This window comes from Babylonia areolata, chromosome 1 (genome assembly GCF_041734735.1).
Source record: "Babylonia areolata isolate BAREFJ2019XMU chromosome 1, ASM4173473v1, whole genome shotgun sequence".
Lineage (NCBI taxonomy): Eukaryota > Metazoa > Mollusca > Gastropoda > Neogastropoda > Buccinidae > Babylonia > Babylonia areolata.
The window spans coordinates 52,418,099-52,430,715 of NC_134876.1; the positions used below are offsets into that span (position 1 = coordinate 52,418,099).

The following is a 12,617-nucleotide window of genomic DNA, read 5'->3' on the forward strand; positions in this document are numbered from 1 at the left end:
ATTGGAATTGTGTGTGTGTGTGTGTGTGTGTGTGTGTGTGTGTGTGTATCTATATATATCTATATATATCTAGTGTGTGTGTGTGTGTGTGTGTGTGTGTGTGTGTGTGTGTGTGTGTGTGTGTGTGTGATAAAGATAAAATAAAAAATTCGGTACGTCAGTAGAAGTTAAAATTAATGCCGATTTTGATAAATAAAAGTGACGGGCGCAATAGCCGAATGGTTAAAGCGTTGGACTTTCACGGTGACGGCGCCTGCAGGTGGGTAAAGGGTGGAGATTTTTACGATCTCCCAGGTCAACATATGTGCAGACCTGCTAGTGCCTGAACCTCCTTCGTGTGTATACGCAAGCAGAAGATCAAATACGCACGTTAAAGATCCTGTAATCCATGTCAGCGTTCGGTGGGTTATGGAAACAAGAAAATACCCAGCATGCACACCCTCGAAAGCGGAGTATGGCTGCCTACATGGCGGGTTAAAAACGGTCATACACGTAAAAGCCCACTCGCGTATATGCGAGTGAACGTGGGAGTTGCAGCCCACGAACGCAGAAGAAGAAGAAGACTGATAAATAAAAGTAAAAATGGACAACGTTCAGCGACCTTGCGCACACGGCCCCCACACACGCATGCATAGATATGTATACACTAGTCCGGCAGACAAGCGTGCAGTGCACACTGACGTACACACTTAGTATACACACATGCTCTCTCTCTCTCACTCACACGGCACACACAGACACACACAGATACGCACACACTGTCCTCTTTTTATGTCGAAAACTTGTTTACGTCTCAGTTCTTGGCGGCAGACCGACCACCTATGCTTCGCTGAGCTGCGCACGTGAGCTGGCACAGTGCTTCGCGGAAAATCTACTGGCGACTTCAACCAATCCCTGGCGCATCCGTTGTGCGCAGTTCACAAGGCAAGGCAATAAAAGCGAAGAGGCTCGCGCGACTTGGGAATCTTTTGCGCCAGGAAACTGAGGCACTGTCTCAAGCCGCTTTAGTGCGAACCAGTGAATAACACAGTGAAAACGCAGGTCTGCAAAGTAGGCAACACTCTTCGGGTTTGAGAAGAATTCCTTTTATCCTCGTACTCCCCCCCAAAAGTAAAAAAATGGTTGCTGTTCTCCGCGTCGTTGCTTTGGCTTTGCTGGCTCTTGCCATCACACTGCACGTCGTTGGGTTCGCCACAAATCAGTGGATAACTGCTAATGTCGGCCCGGATGATATGAAGAAAGTTTTGAAAGCCTCTGGAATGGAGGATCCAACTGCAGCATCATTTAAACAGCTGCAGCAATTGAAATTGGACGTTCAAATGGGGCTCTGGAAGTATTGCATGCGTTCCAACATTGATCAATGGATTGAAGGGTTGTCAGGGTCCGCCATGGGCACTGGGGGGCAAGGAAATCAGTGGCCGAATGGTGACCCATCTGGGGATCAGGTTGACACCACACCGCCACCCTCTTCGGGCTACCAAGTTAAAGAACAATGTGTTACAATTTCAGCGACGCCAACTGTGATACCAGGTTAGTGCAGTGGTCATGGTTCACACCTGTAGGTACAGTCTCCTGATAGTTTTCGCACTTCTGTTTTTTTTTTTTTTTTTTTTTTTTTTTTTGTTTTTTTTTTTTTTTTTTTTTTTTTTTTTTTTTTTTTCCCTTGAGGGCGGGATATAAAAAAAGCAGCTATGTTTACTCCACTACCATCGTGAAATAAAAATTCGTTTCGTTCCCCCCCCCCTCTCTCTCTCTCTCTCTCTCTATCTCTCTCTCACACACACACACACACACACACACACACTCACACTCACACTCAAACGTGCCTTGCCTTATTCAGCTTTTCATTTAAAGTAATACACTAATCATCAAATGATTTATAATCTGATAGTAATTTTTTTTTTAATAAAAAAGAAAGAAAAAAAATATATTCCCCTGAAAAAAAGTTACACATATACTATAGCAGGATGAACAAGTTTGTTACATAATATGGTGTTATTGTTTTTTCTCAAGTCAACACACAGGCACGAGAGCTTGGATTATAACCGTTGTTTGAACATATGTGTGAGGCTGTCATGGTAGTGTGTAACACTAAGTCAGAGTAAACAATGGTACTGGGACACTACTGAGCATAGACACTAATATCTCACAAGACGCCCATCTAGGGAATTCTAGTGTTTGTGTACTGAGGTAACAGCTATATGTAAAAAAAGGGATAAAACATGAACCAGGAAACTACAGACCAGTGAGCTTGACTTGTATTGTGTGTAAGATTTTGGAGTCCTTTATTAGGGATGCTATAGTATCACACATGACACCAAACAATCTGTATGCAGACAGTCAACATGGTTTTAGACAGAGAAGATATAGTACAACACAGCTCCTAGAAGTAATTGAAGATCTCACAAAAATGATAGACATGGGTAAACCTGTATACATAATTTATTTAGACTTCAGAAAAGCATTTGACTCAGTACCACATCAAAGACTTTTATTAAAATCAGCTTCATACGGTATTACAGGAAACATACTGAACTGGACAAAAAACTTCTGGTCAGAAAGAACACAGGTAGTTAGAATTGGAGAAAAAATGTCAGCAAATGAAAATGTTGTTAGTGGTATACCACAAGGTATCATACTTGGCCCAGTGCTTTTTACAATATACATAAATGACCTTCCTGAAAGTATAGAAGGCAAATGCAAAATATTTGCTGATGATAATCAACTTTACGGCAATGCACAAAATAATACTACACTGCAAAAGGACTTGTATAAGTCACAGGATGGGACTGATAGATGGAATCTATATTTCAACGTATCAAAGTGTAAAGTAATGCACATGGGTAGAAAAAAATCCAGAAAACAAATGCCATATGATAATAGAAGACACCACACAGGACATTGAAAAATGTCAAAGTGAGAAAGACCTTGGCATAATTTTTGATAATAAACTATCATTTGACATACATATATACAGAATATAATAAATAAAGCTGACCATGCAGATGATAGGAATAATTAAGAGAACATATACCTCTTTAGATAAAGATATATTTCTTAAACTGTATAAAGCATTGGTTAGATCACAAGTGGAATATGGTAATATTGTGTGGCACCCATACCTCAAGAGACAATCTATAGCTATAGAAAGGGTACAAATAAGAGCAACTAAGTTATTAAAAGAACGCAAATCTATGAGCTATCAACAGAGACTTACATACTTAAATCTGCATTCATTAAAGGGTAGAAGGCTAAGAGGGGATTTAATAGAAACATACAGAATGTTAAATTGCTATAATGAAGTAAATGTGAATAATATATTTAGAATGTCAAATTATGAGAGTACAGGAAATTCAATGATGAACATTTTTAAAGAGCACTGTAATACTAACCTAAGGGAAAATTCATTAGCTAATAGAATTGCACATATATGGAATGCACTACTCTATCGAAACTAAACTTGCACAAAATACTAATGCGTTCAAAAATCTCCTTGACATGAACATCAATTTAAAAGAAAAATTTGTTGACTTTGACGAGTGATTTACAGTATGAGTAAAAGAAAACATATGTATCCCACAAATAAAAGGAGACAGATATTGAAGGGGACATAAAAAGGCCATGAGGCCTAGGCAGTTAAATGCCAGTCCCTACACTACTACTACTGCTGTGTATAAATGATATCAACAGACCAGACTCATTTCCCGTGTCTTGCAGACAGAAATAGGTTCCCGCAACGCATGACAGCCTGTCAGTGAAGCCAGAGCAGGCATGGTCAGGCAAAAAAAAAAAGTCCAACCATGAGCCTTCATTGTGGGATCCCAGTGATTTTTTGATGGCGCTTTACAGGCCTTTAACCTTGTAATTGATGAAAAAAGATTTAATAGTATAATACAGAGGAGAAAATGCAATATAATCATCATATTATGAATTCATTCAGTCTCATATGCTTGGACAGACAGGCACACTTGCAAAATCACTAATCAAGTGGTGCTACTCATACTTAATGATGAAAACAGTAGTACATGCTTCAGTATAGAGAGTAGAAAATGCAACGTAATGAAAGGCAGATATGTATCACTATTACTAATTAGGAATTCATTTATATATGCATAGACTGATAGCGAGACAGGCACACTAACAAAGTCACTAATTGAGTCACGCTGTTGACATGTAGCAATAAAAACAGTATATGCTGTCAGTATGTAGCATTATTGAGCGTAGTATTGATGGTAATTAGCACCATTGACATGTAGCTGTATTGATCAATTTGATGCATGCCAGATAAAACGTGCAGTCAGCAAGAAAAAAGAAAAGAAAAAAAGTGCATAAAAAGTTGCTAAATAAGTTATATGACTATATCAATAACAAAAATATGAGAAGGTGTGTGTCTCTTCAAATTTTACCTTGACGAGTTAAGGGTGGACAGCCGGAACAAGATTTTAATAAATGAGGTGCTGTTTATTTGTTGTTTCTGTGTGTGTGTGTGTGTTGTTTTTTAATGCAGATTGGTTATCAGGGACAAGAAAAGTATCTCTGGACAGCTGGCATCAAATTCAACTGCAGTTTTAATTTACTAAGATATAGTTATTATAATATTAAGTTAACCATTAAAACTTTATATGTGCTTTCTTCCCTTTTTTCTATCCCATAGGTATTTTTACAAAAAGTATGTTATGGATAACTGACATTAAGTGACAATACAGATCTGAGGACAAGTTTTGGGGTTTTGCTGTCACTCAGTGTTATTATCAAAAAACAAACAAAAAAGTTATTATTAGTAGTAGTTCTTTATTTATGTATTTATCTATTATTTATTTATTTACTTAATTATTTCTTTTTATTTCATTTTATTTTTTATTATTTATTTTCTCAAGGCCTGACTGAGCGCGCTGGGTTGTGCTGCTGGTCAGGCATCTGCTTGGCAGATGTGGTGTAGCGTATATGGATTTGTCTGAATGCAGTGATGCGTCCTTGAGCTACTGATACTGATACCATTATTATCAAAATGAGCAAAACATGTTCTTCAATGATACCAAGAACTTCTAATTGTTTGCACTCATAGTTCAGACTGCATAACAGTGTTAAGGGAAAGGTGTGTATATGCAGATGGCGTATGGTGACAGGAGGTGGAATCTGAGCAGTTACATGGAGATTTTTTTTGTCAGGAATGAAAAGCCAAGTAACACGAATGCACAAAGCTGGTTACAGGATCAGAGGACAGCTTGGTAAGTGTGAGTGTGTCAGTTCAAAGCGCCATTTCGAGATCCCTGCAGAGCACTGATGAGTCATGCAGTAGTTTGTTTGATATCGATGTGTGCATCATTGTTAAAAGAAAAAGTCAGAATGCTTTATGGTTGGTGTGCAGACTGGATGAAAGCAGTGCGGGCTTTGGGGATTCTGTCTCTCATCACTGCTGTGCTGGGAATAGGGTTCATCATCTACAGCTTCATTGGGGACAGCAAAGGAGACCGGGCAAGGCTGCTGCCTCACATCATGGCTGGCATCTGTCTCTTAGCTGGTATGTCCATTTTTAGTGTGTGTCATGTTATTTTTGTTATTTTTATAGTTTGTCTATGCTTGTGTGTAGGAATGAATAAGATTTACAGTGAAGTTCTGTTATCACAGGTGTGGATATTTTAAAGTAACACAGTAACTTGTGTAGGCAGTCCAGTTTCACACATAACCAACATTTCTTCCATTTCATTCTTTTGGTTGACAAAAGTATTAATGGTCAACACGAGTCCCCTGTTTTGTAGACTGATTTTAAGACACTTCACACACACACACACACACACATATATATATATATATATATATATGCACTTGCCCAGGTTTACAAGTTAACTTGCACAAAATACAATATAACATAGCATGGACAGCGACACACACACACACACACATACACACACATGGTGAACAATAATGAATAGAATGTTCAGGTGTGCATGTAATGATGTATACATGACATGACACTTGCACAGCATGTGCGCTTACTTATTGAAGGGAAGGAGTGTTGGGGTACAAGACCTCCAGATTTCAGAACAACTTTATTTCATCTGCTATGAGATGAGCTTTTTTTTCCCCTTTGTAATTTGTAAAATTGTTGTTGTTTTTGGGTCATTTAATGATGATTTGCTGGATTAGCAAAATTATGTTTGGCTGGTTCAGTTCATACTCTCAAAAAGTTGCACACCATCATTTCTTGACCATGATTGAAACAAAAGGGAAAGAAAATTCTTGAAAGCCTACACTGTTATTAGTGTTGACATGTTTTATGTATGTCAATATTATAAATAGGATATATTGAAGTAACTAGATTAATCCTGTTGTATTGACTATTTTGAGTCTACAGTACAATTTATGGCTCTTTTTTTTAGCCATGAGTTTATGTGGGAAACATTCACCTTGTGATTGCTACACTGATAATGAAGTGAAGTTTTAATTTTGGTAGAGAACTGAGAAGATTGCCATTGGTCCATAGTTAGATATATCTACAAATGTAAACTTTGGATTTAGATATTAAAACAGTGAAATCCTGATCAGTGTGCACTGCCCTTTTGAATGATTAAGGCGAAATCATTAACAGACAACTGGACAGGTGTTTGAAGCTATTTTGACAAAAACTCATTTATTGCATGAGCTAACTGTATCCTGAATCAACTGAGGAAGTTAAAGCTTCTTCAAGTTCTTGTTTCAGAATAGATGCATTGATGTATTTTCTCAATTCTAAAATTAAGATAAAAACAAAACTTTCATTTTTTTGCAATACACAGATATTTTCATGCCTGCCACGCCACAAACGTGATTTTAGATTTGAATTGAAATATTTTTAGTTTTTCAATCACAAAATAATATCCAGTAGACCAATTGAAATAAAACAGGAATAAACAAAACTGACAGAACCTGAGAAGCTGAGAGGGAGGGGCCAGATCAGAGAGAGAATTGCCAAAAATTTGAACTTAAAAACAAAAATTGGACAACATGGACAATGCCAAGGCAAAGACAACTGGTGAATTTCAATATGTCTGATAAATATATAATGAGGAAAAATTCTTATTTGTACTGATTGTAGTGAAGCAATAACATGTTCAGCTGACAAGTTCACAGCACAAAAACATTTGATTTCTTTTTAGTTCTATACAACATTTCTTAAGTAGAGAATGTAATAAGAAACTAATACTTTTTAATAGTCCCTCTTCTGATGTACTTTTTTTTTTTTATCCAGAGGTTACTGGTTTGCACATTGGTTTTCTACAAGAAAACCATCTGTATTTTGGATGAGGACAGGCCTCGGAGAAATTAAGTTCATCTGTTGAAATTTGAATGTTTGGAATTTTATCCTTTTTTTTTTCTTTTCTTTTTTTTTTATCGACATGACACAGATCAAAAACCATGTATTTGACATCAAGTTTTAATGATGCACTTCTGCAAAGAACTTGCAGTAAACCATGGATAGAAAACACATTTAAGCACATTGTGTCATGCTAGCTGCTTTTGCTCCAGGATGAATGAACGCTGGTATTGTCTGTAGACAATTGAACAAGTAACTGATTTGTTTCCTGTTGAACAGGTGTGCTGCTGCTGATAGCTGTGGCGGTGTATGGTGGAGAGTTTATGGTCATGATGCAAGAGCAGATGAACTCTCTGCAAGCTCTTGGTGAAATGGGGAAGTACCTTGCGGAAGTCACCGACAACAGCACCACGCTGGGCTACAGTTTTGCCTTGGAGGCGGTGTCTGGCGTGCTGATGGTGGTGACCTCGGTTCTGTTGATTCTCCCTGCTGTGAGAAGTGGTGGCAGTGGTGGACCGCACAACTTGGCCGTGTAGGTGGTCGGTTGATCGTGTCTGCTTGTCTGCTCCTGACAAGAATGAGCCTCATCTTTACTTTTGTAGTTTCTGTCGTCAGGTGTGTCCCTAATATCATGTTGATGTTACCTGATAAAACGAGCTGACAGTACTGAATAGTGAAGTTAAAAAACTGATTTAATCACACATACTTAACCGTGACCCAACTAGTGCAGACTCCGGCAGGGGTCTGACATTCCTGTCCTGTGCAAACTACTATCCGCCTATGCGGAGAAAATGAGAGAACTACGGCCGATAACCTCCCGGAAGTAGGTAACGTCAGGTGTGTCCCTAATATGTTGATGTTACCTGATAAAACGAGCTGACAGTACTGAATAGTGAAGTTAAAAAACTGAATATAAAAAAGAAGACTGGATGGAAAATTTAGACAATGTATGATATAGTAGCTACATTTACGTTTGTTTTGGTTTTTCTATAAAAAAAAACAAGAAGAAGAAGACCATGAGGGAAAATGGTAGACACTGTATGATATAGTAGCTACAGTTATGTTTGTTTTGGTTTGGTGGGAATGTAAATAACACGAAGTTCCTGGATACATGAACCACAGAGCCTTCTAATGCACGACCAATGATACTTGAAATTAATACCTACAGAAAAAGAATATTTTGCCCCTCTCCTTCTCCAAACTTGCTAGGTTTATCTGATTATTTTCAACAGTTTGTAAAATGTTTGTAAACTGGAAATAAGTCAGTTAAAACTGAAAGTTTAGTAGTGTTACTCTTATTCATTGCCAAGTGTTGATTGTTGAAAAAGAGCAGATGTTACTGCACCAAGCTGACAAAATGACTTCTTCTTTTTTAATGTGATGCTGTAGAAGCAACATTCTCTGAATTCCAGAATTGTCAAAGTCCATGTGGACAGCATACTGCTAAGTGATTGTTTTTTGGGTTTTTTTCTCCATAAAGAAGTCCTGAAAAGATCATCCCTCACTCTGCTCTCTGTGGATTGAATAAGACTTGTTTTGAACTGTGTGGGTCATGACAGGCATTTGAAGCATAGGAAAGAGCATCACCTCTGTGCACTGGGATTTTTTTTTTAAGTCACAGAGTAGGAAAACTATATTGTTGTACTTTGGGGTTTTTTGTTTTTGTTTTGTTTTTTGCTGGTTTTATATATATATATATATATATATATATATATTGTCCATGGAGTATTTATAAGATAAGCTGCTTTGTGAGAGTAACAGAAACAACAGTACAGATTGGCACTGCAAGCACAAACTATGTCAGCAAATGATGGTTGACTTTGTAAATAAAATTACAAGAAGTAAAATAGAACGGAGAATTATAAAGACTATATCACACATGAAATGAGTAATAATATTTTAAAAAAAAATTTTTAAACAACCCTCCACACACACATACCCCCTCCAACCCCCCCCCCCCCCCCCATTTTTTTCTCCAAAAAGTGATTAAGTTTTTAATTTTTCTGTCTCATTACCCACTTCAGACAATAAGAACCGATGATAATGTGAAGAAAAAATGCTGTGGGATGAAATTCAGGTGAGTTAGCGAAAGGGGCAAAAGACAGTTAAGATAATTTTGCATTGTCCACTTTTCTCTTAGTCTGTCCACATGGGTGGGGATAGGGGGGGTACAAGGTTAGCTTATCTGTCCAGGTCTGCGAGCAGACCTGTCATTGCCATGTGTGTATATAGGCTGAAGGTTGCAGTAGCTTTGATCTTTTACAGTTGGAACAGTGACCTTGTGACAGTGCCCGAAAAGTAAGCAAGTATCCCCGTGGGGCTTTTTCCACCATTTTGCGAGTGCTTTGTTTGATTGTGGTGAATGAAAAGAATTGAATGCAAGAGGTTGTAGGTGAGTGGCCTGTTTGCTGGGTCAGGAATCTTTTCTGAGGTCAGAGGTTTCAAACCTAGTGAAACCCTAGTTGGTGAAGCATTGAAGATTTTCTGTTCTGTCCCAGGTCCGCCTCTGAGAAGACATGTCAGTGCCTTAGCCCTGTTCGTGGTCTGTTTCTGTGCTAAAGGTGACCGTCGCTTTGATCTATTAAAGATGGAGCAGTTGCCTTCTGAAACTGCCTGATGTTATTTTCTTTTTTTTTTTTTTTTTTTTTTTTTTTTTTTCGTCTCTCTCTATTTTCTTCTCTTTTTTTTTTAAGAATCCACAGGTGCAATTTCCACACAGTGTAGGCCACTAGACCTTTACTGGTTGTCTGAGAGCTAGTCTTTTTGGATGACTCAGTTGACTGAGGTTTCATGTGCAGCATGCAGTTAGCAAGTGTATAAGACTTTAAGAGCCTATGACAACAAGAGAATTGTCCCTGGCAAACTTCTTTGGAACAAATGCCTTTGATAATAAAGCAAATACACTTGGCAAAAACAAGAAAAAATCAGAAATAGTGGCACCTGATCATAGTGACATGCTGTCTTCAGGGAGAGCAGTCCGAATTCCACACAGAGCTCTAGCTGAAGTGTAATACAGTTAAGTATAAACTCATTATTGGTGTTTATACCAGGACTGACTTTCTGAGGAAATAAGAAAACAGCTGACATTTGGATGTGAACGCTCAGAAAGAGTCTTCCACTAGGGGTATGATTCTTACACGATACGAAAATGATTGAATCATGGTTTTGTTTTTCAACCCAGCATATCCCCTTCTACAAGTTCTTTCACAGGTATACAGTGTCTCTCAGGCCGAAGAGATGATTTCAGATAAGGGGCCTTTCTGTAAATGATGCGTGTGTATATGGTGAGAATTGTTATGTTTGGAGGAGAGGAGTGTTGGGGTTGCATTGTTTCTTTTTTGGCAGTAGTTTGCATCCTGATTGTAATCATGTGTAACTTTCCTGACACTAGTAACAGTTGTCATTTTTTTTCTACAGTATTTTGGACATTAAATTTCTGTTATACTTCAAGGAAACACCAGACTTTAATTATTACATTTGTTGCCACATTCAGAAAACTAATTGATATGTTTGTTTATATTTCGGTCAGAACTGGCCTTTTTCTGACAATATTTGTGTTCAGTTCTGGAGTACAGAACGACTGACCTGTTAAACATTTTTGTTTTATTTAAAAAAACCAAACAAACCAAAACCACCAGACATTTTGTATATATTTTGGATGGTTTATATACATGTTTATATGGTGTGTGCATAATGGCTTGAACATAAAATGTTTTAAAGCTAGTTTATATGCCACTTTTCTTGTTAAAACATTTAATAAAGATTTATTCAAAAAACATTTTTCTGTTGTTTTGTAATGTGCTCATGAGACGTAAGTATTATTCTTCATTTTCATGATGAGGCTGGCACAGTTTCAAACATGACATTCTATATCGAGTTGATAGGACTGATAGGGTTACCTGGCAGTATTACTACATGTATACCTGTATGCCCCTTTGAATATGAATTACAATTGAATGAAATGCTGGCTTGGGTTTAACTGCTTGCTACAGACCTTTCAACAAGGATGTACATGCAAAAATGTTAAGGATCTATTCTTTGCTTTATTAAAGATTAAAAAAAAATTTTTTTTAAATCAACAAGAGGCAAAGTCTTCAAGATTCATGTGTGCTTCGCACTTTATCCAGTCCAGGAATCAGGATGAGGAAAAAAAGATTTAAAAAATCGTTGAAAAGTGCTCTGTATTAAATATGATATGTAACTTAAGTTTGGGGGGGGGGGGAAAAAAAAAAAAAGGTATGCGAGCAGGATCGAACCATGCATGTTTAGTTCCAAAGTAAGCAGGCTAATCCCCACTGCTGCGGCGCATCTGACGTCATTAGACTAAAACAAAAACATTTTCTTTTTCATGCGATAAATAGATATTGTAGTGGATGTGATAATGCTGTTTGAATCATGTTTTTTGTGTGTTCTATTATATCTCGATTATTCTTTTATTTTGGCAGTAAAGGAGACTTTGCTATCCCCTCAAGCACAAAGCAACACATGGTAGTAGGTCTCTAGATCTGCACGAACCAGTCAAGGCCTACAATGAACTGAAAGACACGATCGATTCAGTTTTTCTTTTATGCTCATTACAGTTAATTCAGTGAATACTTTGGTGCTAACAGGGACAGCATATTTTTTGCGTTGGCCAATTACACAATTTTTATTTCAGTGATTGTGAATGGCTGTAGCATCCACTTTAAAGACCGTCCAATAGATGCACTGTCAAACAAATATGAACAGCATCTTTCACCAGGCAGACTGTTACTTGTTCATGCACTTGCAATCTCTCATGCCCCCCACCCCCCACCCCCTCTCTCTCTCTCTCTGACAATGCTTTCCACACTTGCAGATTTCCTGTTTGATTTTACATCTTCATGTTATGACAAGATGGATCAGTTCATTCATTTTGACTCCTTGAAAGTTCAACCGAATAAACAATCTATTTTAAAATGTCTTAAAGTAAGTATGAAATAGCAGCAACGTAAGAAAGGGAAAACATGTCACAATAAGTTTCTAGGTACTGGATCATGACTTCTGAATAATGAAACGGACGCATTGGATTTGAAATTCCCAAAGACTTCATTGTTGAATTTGTGAACAAATGAAGTAATAACTTCCTGATAAGTACAAACATGTGTACACAAGTGTATGTGCACATGATGTAAAAACATGAATAGATGGACGAGTGCATATTCATGTATTTGTCATTTTGTCTGTCTGTGCATACCTTATCTTGAATTTTAGATAGCGGAGTCAGACACATTTTAGGTGTTGCTCCTGTTAACCAGATTTTTGTCAAGAAAAGAGTATTTATTAACGTGAAATTTGTTTGTGA

General features: G+C 37.5%; 1 protein-coding gene across 1 annotated transcript; it reads left to right on the forward strand.

The window, feature by feature from the left end:
• The first annotated feature begins 901 nt into the window (after positions 1-901).
• On the forward strand, positions 902-11,072 carry LOC143283918 (uncharacterized). The gene is made up of 3 exons (XM_076590347.1): positions 902-1,530; positions 5,369-5,521; positions 7,574-11,072. Exons 1-3 carry the CDS (start codon positions 1,119-1,121, stop codon positions 7,828-7,830), a joined length of 822 nt encoding a protein of 273 aa, XP_076446462.1. The 5' UTR covers positions 902-1,118; the 3' UTR covers positions 7,831-11,072.
• The last annotated feature ends 1,545 nt before the right edge of the window (positions 11,073-12,617 follow it).